The sequence below is a fragment of the Gekko japonicus genome, unplaced genomic scaffold (genome assembly GCF_001447785.1).
Source record: "Gekko japonicus isolate JY-2015 unplaced genomic scaffold, Gekko_japonicus_V1.1 scaffold875, whole genome shotgun sequence".
Classification (NCBI taxonomy): domain Eukaryota; kingdom Metazoa; phylum Chordata; class Lepidosauria; order Squamata; family Gekkonidae; genus Gekko; species Gekko japonicus.
In genome coordinates this window covers 375,595-393,689 of record NW_015169200.1, presented here as the reverse complement: position 1 = coordinate 393,689, position 18,095 = coordinate 375,595, and the positions used below count along the sequence as shown (strand labels likewise).

At 51.7% G+C, this 18,095-nt stretch overlaps 1 protein-coding gene across 1 annotated transcript in view; it reads right to left on the bottom strand.

Moving 5' to 3' along the window:
• Window positions 1–10,574: 10,574 nt before the first annotated feature.
• RDH8 (retinol dehydrogenase 8 (all-trans)) overlaps window positions 10,575–18,095 on the bottom strand; it is a 26,614-nt gene continuing 19,093 nt past the window's right edge. The window contains exons 4-6 of the mRNA XM_015416333.1: window positions 17,618–17,711; window positions 16,442–16,625; window positions 10,575–10,814 (exon numbers count right to left, since the gene is read on the bottom strand). Of these exons, the coding sequence (XP_015271819.1) occupies window positions 10,575–10,814; window positions 16,442–16,625; window positions 17,618–17,711 (518 nt within the window). The remainder of the gene's footprint in view (window positions 10,815–16,441; window positions 16,626–17,617; window positions 17,712–18,095) is intronic.

Sequence of the window (18,095 nt, the reverse complement as noted above, 5' to 3'; positions counted from 1 at the left end):
AGTTCTAGTCAAATGCTGAGAAACCGCAGTGTCAGGGCTGGCTGCCTCTTTCTGGGGCCTTTGATGGGAACACTCGTGAACTGTGGATCCGGCAGGTGTTCTTCCTGTCGCTGCTGTGACAAAGGAGGCGGCCAGCTGCGACGTGTGCGGCTCCCTGCACAATGCAGCGTTCTAAAAAAGACAGGTAGGTTCTGGGAGGCCCAATAATAGCCTGCAAACAAGAAATAACACCCCATATGGCCCCTTGATGCAAAAAAAGCAAAAGGGAAATGCGGGAGACAGTCGTAGACATTGAAGACAGGCTGTGGTATAAATTTACCATTCTTCTTTTTTTTTACATGTGGTGAAAGTTCCCATAGTTAAAGACAAGCAGTGAGACCCAGAGAGGCAAACCCACATTTCCTGCCCCACCAGCCTTCCTTGTGGACAGGAAAGATGCTCCTTCCCTCCCCCCATTAGATGGGGGGCACTCCGGGTAGGGTCACTAATCTGACTTCACCCAGAATGATTCTATTTATTTTTATTGATACATTAAATTTATAAACTGCCCTCCCCTGAGTACAGAAGGCTCAGGAGCAAGATAGTCAGCGTTGGAATAGGTCTTTGTAGCTATGGACTTTTCTATTAGTAGATACAATGTACTTCAGGTTTTTGTATGTGTATAAGATATACTAGAGTCTTTATTGCAAGTAAATCAATATATGAAGATACAAGTACATATTAGCAGAAGTGTGTTTTGTTCTATCACAGGGTTTTATTACACAGCCAGTTTGGTGTAGCGGTTAAGTGCGCGGACTCTAATCTGGGAGAATCGGGTTTGATTCCCCACTCCTCCACTTGCACCTGGCTGGATGACCTTGGGCAAGCCGTAGTTCTGACAAGAGCTGTCCTTGAAAAAGAGCCGTTTCTGTCAGAGCTCTCTCAGCCCCACCCACCTTACAGGGTGTCTGTTGTGGGGAGGGGAAGGGAAAGGAGTTTGTAAGCCGCTCTGAGACACCTTGGGGTAGTGAAGGGCAGGATACAAATCCTATCCTTTCTTCTTCGTCTCTTCTTTATCTTTGTCTGACTTTGCCGTGTTCCCTGTGTGTTTGTAGCCCACCTGGAGGTTGGCAGCACCACTGACAAGGCAGCCAACGGCGGTGTTTGCTGTGCAATGTCCTTTCAGGTGACTCAGTCGAGTTCTGTCTTTGTTACCACGACTCCATCGTTTTTCAGAAAGAAGCCGCCGCCGTCCCACTCTGCTTCAGAGCGAAGAAGATCCCTCTGTTTTGCAAACCACCGGGGGCAAACCACCGGGGGGGGGGGGGGGGTCAGGGTTCCGCCGCCTCTGGGGCACCTGCCTGTTCAGCCCAGGGCCGAGAAAGAAAGAAAGAAAGAAAGAAAGAAAGAAAGAAAGAAAGAAAGAAAGAAAGAAAGAAAGAAAGAAAGAAAGAAAGAAAGAAAGAAAGAAAGAAAGAAAGAGAGCTGGTCGCCGCCATGTCATTTCTTCATCGCTTTAACCCCAGGCTGGTTAAAAATATCAGGTCAGGGTTGGATAAGCAGCTCTCACTTGGAGTTATTTCTGGCTGGGACTTGGGAACTGAAACTCCTGAGGGCTGCACACGGGGCCTCAGGATCATATGACTGAACGGGCCCCATGGGAGGATGGTGCAAACCCCCCCCCCCCGTCCTTCCTCTGACCGAGGTCACCTCTCCAAGTCGGCGGCTCCCGTAACGCCCCCTTCCAATGAGTGACCCACAAAGTCCATGGCGAAGGCTGCCATAGTTGACGTCTCACTGCATTGAGCTTCTCTATCCAAAGGCGGTCCATCTCTAGACAGCAGTGCTGGGAGGCAGCGTCAGGGGAAGGCCTTGGCCTCTCTGCCTTGTTTGCTGGCCCTCTGGGGCAGCTAATTGGCCACTGCAGGAAAGAGGACCCTGGCCCGGGCAATGCTCCCTCTAAGCTGTGGAGTCCTGTGAGCAAAACCTCTACTTTGTGAGCCGCTGGCATTAAAGTTGTGAGCCAGCAATTTGACTACTGCACAAATTAGTTTGCTCTGGAGCCCTCCTCCCCGAGCGAAGGCAAAAATGTGTGAGCCGGAGGCTAAAAAACTGTGAGCTAGCTCACGCTAACTCAGCTTAGAGGGAACACTGGACCCGGGTAGCCCAAGCTGCCCCCCCCCATCTCATCAGATCTCAGAAGCTAAGTAGGGTCGACCCTGGTGAGAACTTGGATGGGAGACCTCCAAGGAAGATCAGGGTGGTGAAACGGAGCCAGGAGATGGCAAGCCACTTTGGAGTGTCTCTTGCCTTGAAAACCCCACGGGGGTGCCACACATCAGCTGTGACGTGGTGGCCCTTTCCACCACCCCATGGAACAGGATGCTGGGCTAGATGAGCCACAGGTCTGATCCAGCAGGGCTCTCCTGACGTTCGGTTCACTTCCAAAGACTGTAAGCTCGTCAGGGCAGAGGTCTGTCAATTATCCCACTTGTTCCTTCGTAAAGTACTGTGTAGATGGATCGTGTGATGATAATTTTAAAAAACGAATCCCCAGTTTTTCCAAAGGCTCCTGTATCACACCAAGGGTCATGGGGCTCTCGGTAAAGAAAGGCTCTATGAGGGAGGAGGAGGAGGAGGAGATTAGATGTATACCCCGCCCTCCACTTCCCAAAGGAGTCTCAGAGCGGCTCACAATCTCCTTCCTCTCCCCACAACAGACACCCTGTGAGGAGAGCCAGTTTGGTGTAGTGGTTAAGGGTGTGGACTCTAATCTGGGAGAACTGGGTTTGATTCCCCACTCCTCCACTTGCACCTGCTGATATGACCTTGGGCAAGCCATAGTTCTGGCATAGCTGTCTTTGAAAAAGAGCAGTTTCTGTCAGAGCTCTCTCAGCCCCACCTACCTCACAGGGTGTCTGTTGTGGGGAGGGGAAGGGGAAGGAGTTTGTAAGCCGCTCTGAGACCCCAAGTGAAGGGCAGGGTATAAATCCAGTCTCTTCTTCTTCTTCTTCTTCTTAGGTAGGGCTGAGAGAGCTCTGAGAGAACTGCTCCTGAGAGAACAGCTCTGAGAGAACTTGTGACTGACCTAAGGCCACAGCAGCAGCTGCATGTGAAGGAGCGGGGAATCCAACCTGGTTCTCCCTTCGGCGGGGAGCAACGGGAGCACTGCGCTTCACAGATGTTGGGGTGAGATCGCGCCTGGAAAATCCGCGGGACTCCCGTGCCTCTCCCGCAGCAACTTTGCCATGTGACCGGGGCCTACATTAACCAAACTGTTAAAGGTTTGGGCTTAACTCACCGCAGAGATTGTGTCTCTGCATGATGAACTGCTCTGTCCTAATGAGTCTTTGCTGGAGGTGGGTCATTCTACCAAAAGCCTGACCTGTTATTCATTCCTCATGCAGAGAAGCGGCAGAATCCTTTGCCTTCCAAGGAAGATGCCCACAGCTTATCTGTGTGAGTCACCGCTCTCGGTTTGCGTCCTTGCAGTCAGGTGGCATGCCCAGAACGGTGACTCATTTAGACACACCAGAAGATGAATAGTTCTTGCATACTCTGCAAAATACACCTTTTCATGTGTTCGAAAGGAAGGTTTCTCCTTTCAAAAAAGGAAAAAGAAACATTTGGTTTTTTAAAGGTGAGATTCAGCTGTGAGAAGTCTAAAAAACTCTGCCCTTGCTGATGTGAACAAGAGGGAAATTGCTCTGCAGCCCTATATCTGTTGATAACTCAGGGTTATAAGGAGGAACAAAATTCCATCCAGTAAACTTTCCAGAATGAGAAAAGGAGGAGGTGAATAAACTCTACACCTGGGACCCCCAACATGGTGCCCGCGGGCACGATGGCACCTGCCAAGTGTTTTCAGGGAGCGGGGGGAACCAGGTGGGGCTTTTGCCCAACAGGGCTTCTGGTTGACTAATGGAGATATGCTTGGCTGTGCAGATTTTAAAAAAATGTTGTTTTGGTAGCAGTTGCCTCCACAGCACAAGGATCTACACTGGGTGACCGAACTTAAGCTGTGACAGCCATTTTGTGGCCGGCCCCGCCTCCCACAGCAGCCATTTTGTGGCAGCCATTTTTGTTGCTGTACCACCGTGCCGTGTCAGAATTCTGAAACTTCAAAAAGTTGGGGACCCTCTTTCTACACCTGGATATCTCAGAGAAAGGGGCCTTTCTGTAATTTTCAGTAAAAATTAGGTAAAGGGGTTCTTTTCTCCTGTTGTATTTGAAGGAGTGAGCGCCGTCTCACGAAAGCTCATCGCAGAATAAATGTCGTTAGCAGCCTCGCCCGATCACCCCTGGCAACCAGTGGGGGTCTTACCAGGTTGGGGGGGGCTCACCAGTGATGTGCTGATATAGGGTTACCAGGTTCCTTGGACCTGCCAGCGGGGGATGGGGTGGTGAACTTAGTGTTCCCTCTAAGCTGAGTTAGTGTGAGCTAGCTCACAGTTTCTTAGCCTCCGGGTCACACATTTTTGTCTTAGCTCGGGTAGCTCCAGAGCAAACTGATATATGCAGTAGCCCAATCGCTCGCTCACAACTTTAATGCCCACAGCTCACAAAGTAGAATGTTTGCTCACAAGCCTCCACAGCTTAGAGGAACACTGAAAATAAACGTGATGTGCCTACGTGACCCCAAAAGTGACATAGGCATGTGGAGGATGTTGGGGGATGATGCTCTGGTTTTGGGGCAGAACTCTATGGTAGAATTAGCTTCTACCATAGAGTTTTGCCCAACAACCAGAGCACATCAGTTTTGGGCAGTGTTCCCTCTAAGCTGAGTTGGTGTGAGCTAGCTCACAGTTTTTTAGCCTCCAGCTCACGCATTTTTGTCTTAGCTCAGGAAGGAGGACTCCAGAGCAAACTGATTTATGCAGGTACCAAACTGCTCGCTCACAACTTTAATGCCAGTAGCTCACAAAGCAGAATTTTTGCTCACAAGACTCCACAGCTTAGAGGGAACATTGGTTCCGGGTCACATAGGCACATTGTGTTTATTTCCAGCTTCTTGCCTGTTTGGGAAGGCAATTGAGGGAGGTTGGAAAAGAGTGCCAGAAACGGAGGGACTCGCACTGGGGTGTGTTGTCACTGGCAATGTGTTGACATCAGCTTCAAGAGGGGATTGGATAGACATCTGGAGCAGAACTCCATCAGTGGCTATTAGCCACAAGGTGTAGATGGAGCACACTGTCTGGAGCAGTGATGCTCAGTATTCCTGATGGTTGGGGGGCAACAGTGGGAGGACTTCCGGAGTTTTTGCCTCGCTGGTGATAGCCCTTGGGTTTTGGCCACCGTGTGACACAGAGTGTTGGCCTGGATGTTCCATTGGCCTGACGAAAAAGGGCTTCTGTTCTGTTCTCTTATGTGCTTATGTCACTCCCTGTGCATGCCGAAAGTGACATCACTGTGTCACCGGCTTTATTTGAGTCCTATCTGGCAGCCCCCGGCCACTCCTCACTGACATCATTTCCAGGTGCACAGGGAGTGACATCGGCACATGTCAAGACACTACGGATGTCCTCGCATTCTGGTGCCACCCTCCCCCCAGTGGCCAACTGAGTGGCAGTGGAGACCACCACATTGGGAGTGGGAGCTGGGAAGCCTTGTTTTTGTCTTTGAGGTGTCACTGGAATTCTGGGGGCTTTTTATTAATCTCCAAGACCCACCCTCCCCACCTAAAGAATGGAGACAAAGGGTTACCCAAAGGGACCACTAGGTGTCACCAGACACACAGGTTCATCAACCGGTTGCAGAGGCCATAGTTTGTTGGGACATTTCTCAAGGTGGGGGGGGGGGGGGGATTCCTCTCTGCCTCTGAACTCTCAGCAGGGCGCAATCCCTGTTTATGTCAGTCTTGGCTTCAGGTCCACAAGAAGAAAGAAGCGCTCCTGCACCAATCCAGTCGTTTGCTTGGGAAATCACAACCTCTAGCCAGGGGGATCCAAAGTCTGTAGCAAGTTCTGACCTAAGAAAACAGAATTTTGCAACCTCCACCAATGATGCAAATGACACAGATTTATCATATGTAGTGTTGCTCATACTGCATAATTTTTTCCCTCTGGGCCAAAGGGTCTGTGCCTTTCCCCCTGCAGTTTTCGAGTATTTATTTAATATTTATGTATTTCAAATACTTATAGGCCCTCTTTTCTCCCAAGCATGTGGAGGAGGAGGAGGAAGCAGCCGCAGGTGAGCCTTCTCCCCCGCCCACCCCCCGCACCGATGGTGAGACCTGGCCCCAGCAATCCTTCCCCCCAACCCCCCCAGCACCGACGGCGAGGCCCGCCCGGCTCCCAGCTGCCGGGTTTGCGAATCCTTCTCCCCCACACCAGCAGGGAGCTGCGTGGGCCTGCCAAGCCTTCTCCCACCCCCCAAGGCACCGGCGGCGAGGCCTGAGTGGCTCCCAGCTGCTGGGCCTGCCGAGCCTCTACCCAACAGCCAGAGCATTCTCTGCGCATGTGCAGGGAACGCTTTTGCTTTTGGGGGGATTTAAATATTCCCTGTATATTTTTTCCAACTTTTTAGATTTTTCCAGGGCTATTTTTGGGCAGGAACGCACAGGAACGGAGTTCCGGCTGGCTCCTGAGTTGGCCATGCCCAGCAGGAGCTCATTAGCATAACAGGCCACACCCAACAGCAGGAACGCATTAGGATTGGCTACATTAGGGGTGTGTGGCCTAACATGCAAAGGAGTTCCTGCTACAAAAAAAGCCCTGGTTTTGACAACAAACAAGGTAAACAGAATAAGAAGCAAAAGGTGGGTGTGGCTGGATGACCACACTACTGGTAACATGGGGGTGTGGCCTAATAGGCTAATGCACTATACTATCAGGGGTTTGGCCTATTATGCTAATGAGTTCCTGCTGGGCTTTTTCTACAAAAAAAGCCCTGGATTTTTCTGCACACCTGGGGACTGCAGGAAAATCTCTCTGCCCCCCTAGGTGCCCCCGATGTGCAGATTTAGATATCCGCACTCAGGGGGCGCCTTGGCTATTAGTATATAGATTCCACCAGGAGGAGGAGGAGGGAGCCCAGACTGTTACCCACCACATCTGAAGGAACCAAAAGAGACGCTGAAAAGGGAGCTTTAAAAAGGAGTACCTACATACAATGAAGCAGAAAGGGAAGGGAAAGGACTGCAAATGCAAAAGATTGACAGGAAGATAAAAATACTCGTATGCAAACTAGGTGTGAACAAAAGGGAGGCCGACAAAAGCGTTCAGGTTTTATTTCTTCACTAGGAAAAAGGCCCATTGCGGAAATAAATACAACGGCCTCTAGAAAGAGGCTCTGGGCGGGTGCCCCAGCCTTGGACACTCAGTGTCAATTTGCTGTGGCGACCTCAGCAGGGTATAATGAGACTGAGTCCACCATTTTCTCCAGAGGAACTGATCTCTGCTACCTAAAGAACAGTTGTAATTTTGAGTGATCTCCAGCCCTCACCTGGAGATTGGCAACGATGGTTCCCCAGAAGGGAATAGTTGGATTGGAGGGTGGAGTCTATGGCTTTGTACCTGTCCGAGGTCCCACTTCTCCTGAAACCTCACCCTCTCCAGGTTCCATCCCTCACATCTTCAGGAACTTCCCACCTGGAGTTGGCAACCCTATCTCCTGCCCAGCCAATCATCAACCTACCTTTATTTCCCCCTCACTCTTCAGCTTTCCACCCCCCACACACCTGCAGCCTCTCCCATGCTCTGAAGCCCTGACTGCTACATCACATTGGCTGTCATACGGAGGCCACCTCAGCAGCATATAAGGATACAGAGCCCACCATTTTCTCCAGGGGAACTGATCTCTGCCATCTGGAAAGCAGTTGTAATTCTGAGTGATCTCCAGCCCTCACCTGGAGATTGGACACATTTTACCTTAGAGCAGCAAAACTGTTTAGAATGTTAGAGGCAAAAGCCAATCAAGTCGCATATGCAAACGACCTCTGTGTTCCGAGGCAGAGGCCAATGAGGCTGCATATGCAAATAACCTCTGTGTTCTGACTGGCTGTGGGGGGGGGAGGAACAGCAAAATGTTTAGAATGTTGGAGACAGGACTCAGGCAAAGCAGCCAGTGGATAGGGAGACCCTCTGAATGACAGATCAGAGAGCGAACTGATTTTGGAGCGTGTGGAATGTTCTAGAGAAGTGCCACCACAATTCGGCTTTTATTTATAAGGGACATTTGCTCCCTCCCTCCTAAGGGGCTACAACAGCCGAAAGGCGGTTCCCAGGTTTCTTCCCTCAGGCACGATTCAGGGTTGCCAACCTCCAGGTGGTGGCTGGAGATCTCCTGGGATTACAACTGATCTCCAGGGATTACAACTGTTCAGTTCACCTGAAGAAAATGGCCACTCTGGAATGTGGACTCTCTGGCATTAGACCCCACTGAAGTCCCTCCCTCCCCCAGACCCCGCCCTCCTCAGGCCCCACCCCCCAAATCTCCAGGTATTTCCCAGCCCAGAGTTGGCAACACTAAGGCCCTACTCGCAAGCAGAGCTCAGCCTCACCTGCCCCCATTCCTGCAGTTTTATTTCATCCAGACATTTCCAGTGCAGCTCGTGTGGTTCTCTCCCCCCCTCCATTTTATCCTCAAAACAATAACCGTGACAGGTAGCTTAAGCTGAGAGAGAGAGAGAGAGAGAGAGAGAGATGGATCCAAAGTGGGGAGCAGGGGGAAGGGGAAGGAGGAAGAGGAGGAGGAGAGATTGGATTTATACCCCACCCATCACTACCCAAAGGAGTCTTAGAGCGGCTTGCAAACTCCTCCCCCTCCCCCTCCCCACAACAGACACCCTGTGAGGTGGGCGGGGCTGAGAGAGCTCTTTCAAGGACTGCTCGTGAGAGAACAGCTCTGAGAGAACTTATGACTGACCCAAGGTCATACCAGGAGCTCCATGCGGAGGAGTGGGGAATCAAACCCGGTTCTCCCAGATTAGAGTCTGTGCTCCTAACCACTATGCCAAACTGGCTTTTGACCGCCCAAACAGGCCAGGCTGGGGCTCCCAGGACATGCAGGGACAAAGCTATATGGGATGAATGCTGGGGATTATTAGGAAGGGTATTGAAAACAGATCAGCCAATATTATAATGCCCCTGTATAAATCAGTGGTGAGACCTCATTTGGAATACTGTGTGCAGTTCTGGTCACCACACCTTAAAAAGGATATTATAGCTTTGGAAAAAGTGCAGAAAAGAGCAACTCGAATGATAAAAGGGTTGGAACACTTTCCCTATGAGGAAAGGTTAAGGCGCTTAGGGCTCCTTAGCTTGGAGAAACAACGGCTGAGGGGAGACATGATTGAGGTTTATAAGATTATGCGTGGGAAAGAGCAGGTAGAGAAAGAGGTCCTTTTCTCCCTTTCTCACAATATAAGAACTCGTGTTTACTCCATGAAATTACTGAGTGGTCGGGTTAGAACGGATAAAAGGAAGTACTTCTTCACCCAAATAGTGATTAACACATGGAATTCACTGCCACAGGAGGTGGTGGCGGCTACAAGCATGGATGGCTTCAAAAGGGAATTAGATAAGCATACGGAGCAGAGGTCCATCAATGGCTATTAGACACAAGGGATAGATAGGGACTCTGGGGCAAGTGATGCTCTGTCATCTTGGTGCTTGGGGGGGGGGGGTCAACAGTGGGAGGGCTTCTAATGTCCTGGCCCCCCTGGGGGACCTCCTGATGGCACTGGTATTTCTGGCCACTGTGTGACACAGAGTGTTGGACTGGATGGGCCTTTGGCCTGATCCAACATTGGCGTCTCTTATATTCTTATGTTCTTATGAAGGACGCATTTGGCAGGAAAATCTGGCTGGATCTGACCTGATGACTAGCCCAAGGTCACCCAGCACACTTCTGTGGCAAAGCGGGGATTCGAACCTGGGAGTCCCCGATCATAGTTTGACACTCCAACCACTAGACCGCACCACTGACCCTGAGATCCCCGGCCATCAGACCCTGGAGCAGGGAGAAAGGCAGGTTTTTAATGGGGGAAACGTAGGGTGTGAAATCAAACAGCAAGCAGGCATAAAGTGTCTGGGATTCTTATAATCCATAGGTCAAAATAGGGTGAATAAAATAAAAAGTTAAAAGTGCACAGATAAATGACAGATTTTGGGAAGGTGAAACAGAGCCGAGCAGCTCCCTTGGTACCGTCGCCAACTCCAGGTGAGGCCTGGAGATGTCCTGGACTCACAACCAGTGTTCCCTCTAAGCTGAGTTAGTGTGAGCTAGCTCACAGTTTTTTAGCCTCCAGCTCACACATTTTTGTCTCGGCTCAGGAAGGAGGGCTCCAGAGCAAACTAATTTATGCAGCAGCCAAATCGCTTGCTCACAGCTTTAATGCCAGTAGCTCACAAAGTAGAATTTTTGCTCACAAGACTGCGCGGCTTAGAGGGACAACTGACTCCAGACGACAGGGATCAGTTCCCCTGGGGAAAATGGCGGCTTTGGAGGGCGGAGTCTCCAGCAATACACCTTGATGAGCCCCCTCCCCAACCCCCCCTCCCCAAGCTCCACCCTCAAATCTCCAGGAAGGTCTCATCCCAGAGTTGGCAGCCCTGTTCCTCGGCTCCCCCGGCTCTGCCGGCATCTGGGCAGCCTCAGCGGAAGCCCAGCAGCCGGGCCCCCTGCCTCATCTTGTGGGCCTGCCAGCGGAGGAGGCGGATGGCCTTCAGGCTGACATGCAGGAGGGTGTCGTATTTGAAGACCAGCTTGTAGAAGGAGTCAGTCATCAGGGCCCCGGTGGGGTCGGCGTGCTTGAGGGCAGTCATGGGCGTGTAGATGGTGTTGGTCTGGTGCCGGAAGGGTGGCTTGGCCGTGCCAATGACCCTCAGGGTGTGCTGTGGAGGGGAAGAATCATAGAATCAGAATGTCAGAGTTGGAAGGGACCTTGCAGGTCATCTAGTCCAACCCCACAGCCGTGGCGTGAATCAACGGAACACCGCTCACTTGCAGGATCTCTCTCTCGCTCTCAGGCAGTTTTCTGCGAGCTTAAATTGCTGACGGGCAGGTGCGATGACTCCAGCTTGCCTGGAAATTCATGCCCTTCTTGCCAGGAAATCAGAGACGTGTGGGCGCTGGGCTTACTCACTAGAGAAGCTCAAGAACTGTGAGGACTGTCACACCTGAGGCGGCTAATCCGACGCAGTCAAACTGATTAATTAATTTGTTGAAGGCTTTCACGGCCAGAGTTCATTAGTTGCTGTAGATTTTCCGGGCTGTGTGCCCGTGGTCTTGGCATTGTAGGACCTGACGTTTCACCAGTCCTCCATCTTTCTGTGTTATACCTCCGAGGATGCCAGTCACAGCTACTGGCGAAACGTCAGGTCCTACAATGCCAAGACCACGGCCACACAGCCTGGAAAATCTACAGCAACTAATGATTGATCAATTGATCGACTGAATCTGTGACAGACATTTGCTTATGAGTAAATGCAGAGTTCCAGAACCTCTTCAACAGAGTTCCAGAACCTCTTCAACAAAATTCTTTTCAAAATGTTCAAATGTCCGTGAGTTTTCCCTATACAGACTGAACACTTCATTTCCCTGCTGAGAGTTCCGGCACCTCCCCCCCCCCCCCCACCCCTGCCCTGAATAAAAACAATCATTGTGAAGGGGTGAAGTATTCCTGGTTTTTCCATAACGTATCCCTGGGACTGAATAGAGGTCATCTTGAGTGAGGCGTTAGAAGAGTAGAAACAGCTCTTTAAAAATAACACACACAGGCCCCAGTCACACGGAGCATTAGGCATGCTACAGAGACGGAAGATAGGCGGATTTTCCGGGCGCGATCTCACCGCCACATCTGGGAAGTGTAGAGCTCCCGTGGCTCACCCGAGGCTTCACTCCGAAGATGCGCGGGGCAAGGGCGAGCGTCAGATCACGTTTCCGGTGTTAGCTCGTGGCATCTGGCGCCCGCCCATGTCCCGTCGCAAAAAGGTTTTTTTTGTCAAGTCTCCACGAGTGCGCACAAGCACCCAACAGCGCATGTGAACACGGGTTAAAAAAAAAAAAAAACCCGCGGCGCCGCTTCTTTGCCGCGCAGCAGGAGTGAGGTATGATTGGCACCTCCCCCCAACCACGGGACATCAGCGGGATGTTGGGCGGGACGTTTGATCCGGCTGCCACGCAGTAGTTCGCTCCGGGGCAAACAGCCACGCCTCCCCCTGTGATATCCAGCCCGTGTGACCGGGGCCACACTTCATTTTCTTTGCCAATTTCAGGGCTCAGCCCTGGCGATCTCCTGCCCTAGATGGCATTAGCTCCATCTTTTCTTTTCCTAGAACATGGGTTTCCAGATGTCCCAGGGTGCCGCATGACGGAGTGAGCTCCCGTCTCTAGTTCCAGCTCCTGCCAACCTAGCCGTTCGAAAGCAAGAAATTGCAAGTAGATAAATGGGTACCACTTCGGTGGGAAGGCAACAGCGTTCCGTGCGCCTCGGTGTTTAGTCATACCGGCCACATGACCACGGAAATGTCTTCGGACAGCGCTGGCTCTTCGGAAACAGAGATGAGCACCACATCCCTAGAGTTGGACTCGACTGGCTTTCGAGCAAGGGAAACCTTTACCTTTTTTTACCTTACAGCTGCTTTACTGGCGTCAGCTGTCTTTTCAGAACTAGGGCCTGCCAGCTAAGTTTACAAAGAGGTGGAGGCAAAGAACGAAAGCTCAGAGGCCATCTCAAAGCTCACAGAGGCTTAAAGTGCTTGGGGACTGGATTAGTGGGATTATTTGTTAACAGGAGGTACCGATTAATTTGCAAACAATGAGAGCACAGAAGAAGGAAGTGAGAGTTTACGTCCCAAACCGATGAGGATATGGAAGAGTTGCATGTGAAGGGTTGCCATGGCTTTGTAGAACATCTGAGCTTTAGGACTGCCAGTTCCAGGTTGGGAAATACCTGGAGATTTGGGGGGTGGAGCCTGGGGAGGGCGGGGTTTGAGGAGGGGAGGGGCTTCTATGGGGCCCACCTTCCAAAGTAGCCATTTTCTCCAGGGGAACTGATCTCTGTCGCCTGGAGACCAGTGGTAAAAGCGGGAGATCTCTGGCCACCCCCTGCAGGTAGTATATCGAAATGAGAGCTCACGGGAGGAGATTGTATCAATATAAGGACACTCCGTGAATGAATTGCAAACAGAAGCAGAAAGATTATATTGTACAAAACAATTCAAATAGTTTTAAATCTTTGTTAAAGTTCAACAAACCCCTTATATATTCTTAAAGAGCTGGGATCAAAAAGGACTTGATACAAAGGGAAAACTCTAAATGAAGTCCACAAATCCTTTGTATAAAAGAACTTCAGGAGAACAAAGGTTCTACGTCTTGCAGGAGTAGCAGCTATACGCGGCTGGCTTCACTGCCGTGTTCCCGTTCCGCTTCTTCAGAGAGCTGGTACTCTTTAGCTGTGAAACTGACAATATACTTCTGCGTCACATCCACTATGTTATAACATATTTACTACATCCCCAGTTGTCAGCACATACATAACTGAAATAAAGTTTCAACGATTGTTGAACTTTAATAATGATTTAAAACTGTTTGAATTGTTTTGTACAATAGAATCTTTCTGCTTTTGTTCGTAATTCATTCACGGTGTCTTTATACAACCACCTGGAGGCTGGTAAGCCTATGCACTTGTTTTGGCACTCGCCGAGTTTTGACCATCACTGGCCCCGGTCACACGGGCCGGATATCGCGGTGGGGAGGCGTGGCTAATTGCCCCGGCGCAGTTTGATCCATGAGTACGCGATCAGACGTGCCGGCGGCACACCACGGGTCCTTCCCTCGGCACCGGCGGGTAAACGAGGGTGGCGATCACACAACAATACTGCAGCATGGCAAAGAAGCGGCGCGGCGCGATCACACCAGCAATGGCCAGGCGCTGCTGCCGTGGCAAACGGGGTCATGTATTTTCTTTTAAGCCGAAGGACGGAGGAGTGGAACTTTTGGTTTCGCGATCAACGGTATGTGCAATTCTGCGCAGCAATGAAACTTTCGCTTTCCCCTTCGTGCGCATGCGCCGTTGGGTGCTTGTGCGCATCCTGTGGAGACTTGGGGGGGGGACCTTTTTGCAATGGGACATGGGCGGGCGCCGGATGCCACTAGCTACCACCGGAAACGTGATCAGACGCCCGCCCTTGCCCCGCGGTTTCCGGAAACTAGTACCTCGGAGGTACTAGTTTTTTACGGCGCATCTTCGGCAGGAAGCCTTGGGTTAGCCACGGGAGCTCTACGCTTCCCAGATGTTGCGGTTTGATCACGGCCGGAAAAATCCATCTATCTTCCGTCTCTGCAGTATGGCTAATGCTCTGTGTGACTGCAGCCACTGGCTTGCAGATGTCCTGTCTTCTGACGTCTCTTTCCACTCCTCGGCCTTTTCTGTTCCCAGAAAATTCCCCTGGTCTTTATGGCCTACCTGTGATTTCTTTTTCAGGACTTCTGAGGGGGAGGAGGAAACAATTTAGAGGGCAGATTTGGCAGTTGCCCAACTTCAAGTGGGGTCTGGAGTTCTCCCAGAACTGGAGCCGGCCTCCAGACTACAGCGATCAGTTCCCCTGGAGAAAATGGCCCCTCCGAGGAGCAGACTCTGTGGCATCGCACACCCTTCCTGAGTTCCCTCCCCTCACCAAACTCCACCCCATGTGCTGCCGCCCACTTCTCAGGAATTTCCCAAGCTGGAGTTGGCATCTCTAGGTCCTCCTGGGGCCCCGGGGAGCTAGGTGCTGCTGCTGGTGGTGGAGTCCAGTTGTATTTTCAGTGCTCCGTTCTGGTAGAGGAAGAGGCAGGAAAGTGTTACCCTGGAGCAGGGCTATTTTGGGGCAGGAACGCACAGGAACGGAGTTCCGGCTGGATCCCGAGTTGGCCGCGCCCAGCAGGAACTCATTAGCATAACAGGCCACACCCAACAGCAGAAACTCATTAGGATTGGCTACATCAGGGGTGTGTGGCCTAACACACAAAGGGTTCCTGCTACAAAAAAAGCTCTGGGTTTTGACAACAAACAAGGTTAATAGAATAAGAAGCAAAAGGTGGGTGTGGCTAGATGAGCACACTTCTGGTAACACGGGGGTGCGGCCTAATGTGCTAATGAGCTGTGCTGTCAGGGGTGTGGCCTAATATGCTAATGAGTTTCTGCTATTGGGTGTGGCCTATTATGCTAATGAGTTCCTGCTGGGCTTTTTCTACCAAAAAAAGCCCTCCCCTTGAGCCAGTCACTGCCTACGCCATCTCAGAGGACGGGATTGCCCCCACCACCACCCCGGCAGCCATCAGCAGGGTATGCGGGACAGGGTTGCCAGGTGCTGGCTGGGAAACTCCTGGAGATCTGAGGGTAGATATTGGAGGGGAAAGGACCTCAGTGGGGTACGATGTCCTGGAGTCAACCCTACCGTTGCCAAGCTCCAGGTAGCATCTGGAGATCTCCTGCTATTACCATTGTTCTCCAGACAACAAAGGTCCGTTCCCCTGGGGGGGGGGGGAATGGCTGTTTTGGAAAGTTGACTCTACGGCATCCCACCCCGCTGAGGTCCAAGCCCTACCCAAACCCCACCAATCCCAGACTCCAGTCCCCCAAATCTCCAGGTATGTCCCAATCCCAAGCAGGCAACCCTAGTCCACCCTCCAAAGCATCCATTGTCTGCAGGGGGGGACTGATCTTTGTAGTCTGGAGATGAGCTGTGATTCCAGGGGTTCCCCGGGTCCCACCTGGGGGCTGGCATCCCTATCACAGGAGGATAGCATGGTGAAGTGGGACTACATACATGTGCCACAAGCTCCTTGGAGGAATGGAAGGCTCCCCCCTCCAGCATGGCACACCCAGAGTGAACCAAGGCTTACCCTATTCATGCAGGCAGCATGAATCGGTGGTTCTTGACACCTTGGAGGTTTTCAGTCCATCACGGATATTGGACTGCCGACACAGCTCTGTCCTCTAAACGTTTGGAATGTTTATGAACATCATGCCTGCTGCTCAGCCCGCTGGTGGTGAGAGGTCAAGGGCAATACAGTGCTGGCCAGTGGGATGCCTGTTGGCTGCTGCTGTCACAATTAGGGATGGGCACAAACTGGCTCACGAATGAAAGCTCATTACAAATGGTTCTGCTCCCCACCGCATTTTGCGGGGAACCCCCTAGTGGGGAGCAGAAAGCAGGGGTCACGAACTGATACAAACTAGTTCGCAAACCAACCTCCCGGTTCAGATTGGTTCGTGCTTCAGTTTGTGGTTCAGCCACGAACCACAAACCGAACCGCAAAGCTGCAGTTCGTGCCCATCCCTTGTCACCATGTCCCTTCCCTCTTTCCTTTCACAATCTGGTCCGATGCCATTAATTTGTGGAGGGAGGGCAAGCGTGCCGACTCCAGGATCAGCGACTATGTTTCTAGGGCCTCTTACAGGGTTGAAAAATCTACAAGATGGCCATCCTTCTCCCACACACATTCACACCGAGAAGACGTTGGGAGTTTTCACCTCAGCAATGTCCTCAGGACTCTGGCCCAAGCTGGAGAAGATGGCCTTGGAATTCTTCAGATAGATATTGGTGAAGATCTCCGCCGTCTCTGAGTCAGTCTGAGAGTAGTCAGCTTTTTCCGCATCTTCGTAGATCTTCATCTCGAACTCGGTCACCACGGGGCCTGGCTCGATCAGGCTGATGCTGCAAAGCAAAACACAGCTGGAGGAGGGGGAGCTGGAGAATCAGCTGACGCGTCGCCTCTTGCTAGGAAAAAGCTTGCCTGCGGGGTGTTCTGCCCGTCAGAAACGCTATATATAGTACGAAGCCTTCTTCCTCTTTCTTCTCACCTTTTCTGTGGTTCAGATATACTTTCCCTTCCCCAATTTAACACTGGACACATCGCTTTACTCTGAAATGAACACATGGAGTCCACCCTCCGTGGAGCCAGTCCCCTACGTGGCAGTGACTCTTCTAAGCAGGCCTTCTGATCGAAAGGAGCAAAGCTCAGAGCAGAGAGACATGCAGAGAATCAGCACGCACCCTCGTTAGGTGCTGCGAAAGACCTCCGTCTGAGACCTTGGAGGGCCGCTGCCAGTCGAAATCGGCAATACTGACATCCAGGGCTTTTTTTTTTGTAGAAAAAGCCCAGCAGGAACTCATTAGCATAATAGGCCACACCCAACAGCAGGAACTCATTAGCATATTAGGTCACACCCCCATGCCTTCCCTTGGCTTGTCTGGGCGCCCCGCAGCTGCAGGGAGCCTGGGCAAGCTGGTCCTTGGACAGGCCGGGGAAGGCAATCCTTCCTGGCCCACCCGCCTTGGAGTGACTGGGGGGTGGGTGTCGCTCTCCAGGCCTTCCCTCTGTAGCCACGCACGCAGAGGTTTTGACTGTAGTGGGCGTGGCCAACTCTGAAGCCAGCCGGAACTCCGTTCCTGTGCGCCCCTGCCCAAAAATAGCCCTGCTGACATCTGGAGAGACCAACAGTCCGACTCCATATGATGCAGCAGTTTCATGTGCACGCGAGGACTTAGAAGCTGGCGTGGTGACTCGGTTCCCTTTCCTGAAGATTCTAGATCCCTCGATTATCACGGTAGCATGTGAATCACCAGGACAGATGCTGCCCAGCGGAAGCCTAGCTGCTTTTGGGGGGGGGGGGCAAACCCGGGCATTTGACTATCGGTCCACTCACAAGACGTTGAACTTGAGCGTCTGAACGACCAGGCTTTCACAGAATCCCTCAATGGCAAATTTGGACGCTGTGTAGATGTCGTTGAACATGATTCCTGTACGAGAGACAATGAAGAGGACAGATTAAGGGGTGTCAGGATATCACCAGAGAAAGTCCTGCAGGTAGAGAGCCAGTTTGGTGTCGTGGTGAAGTGCACGGACTCTAATCTGGGAGAACCGGGTTTGATTCCCCACTCCTCCACTTGCACCTGCTGGATGACCTTGGGCAAGCCGTAGTTCTGATAAGAGCTGTTCTCGAAAAAGAGCAGTTTCTGTCAAGAGCTCTCTCAGCCCCACCTACCTCACAGGGTGTCTGTGGTGGGGAGGGGAAGGGAAAGGAGTTTGTAAGCCGCTCTGAGACTCCTTTGGGTAGTGAAGGGCAGGGTATAAATCCAATCTCCTCCTCCTCCTCCTCCTCCTCCTCCTCCTCCTCCTCCTCC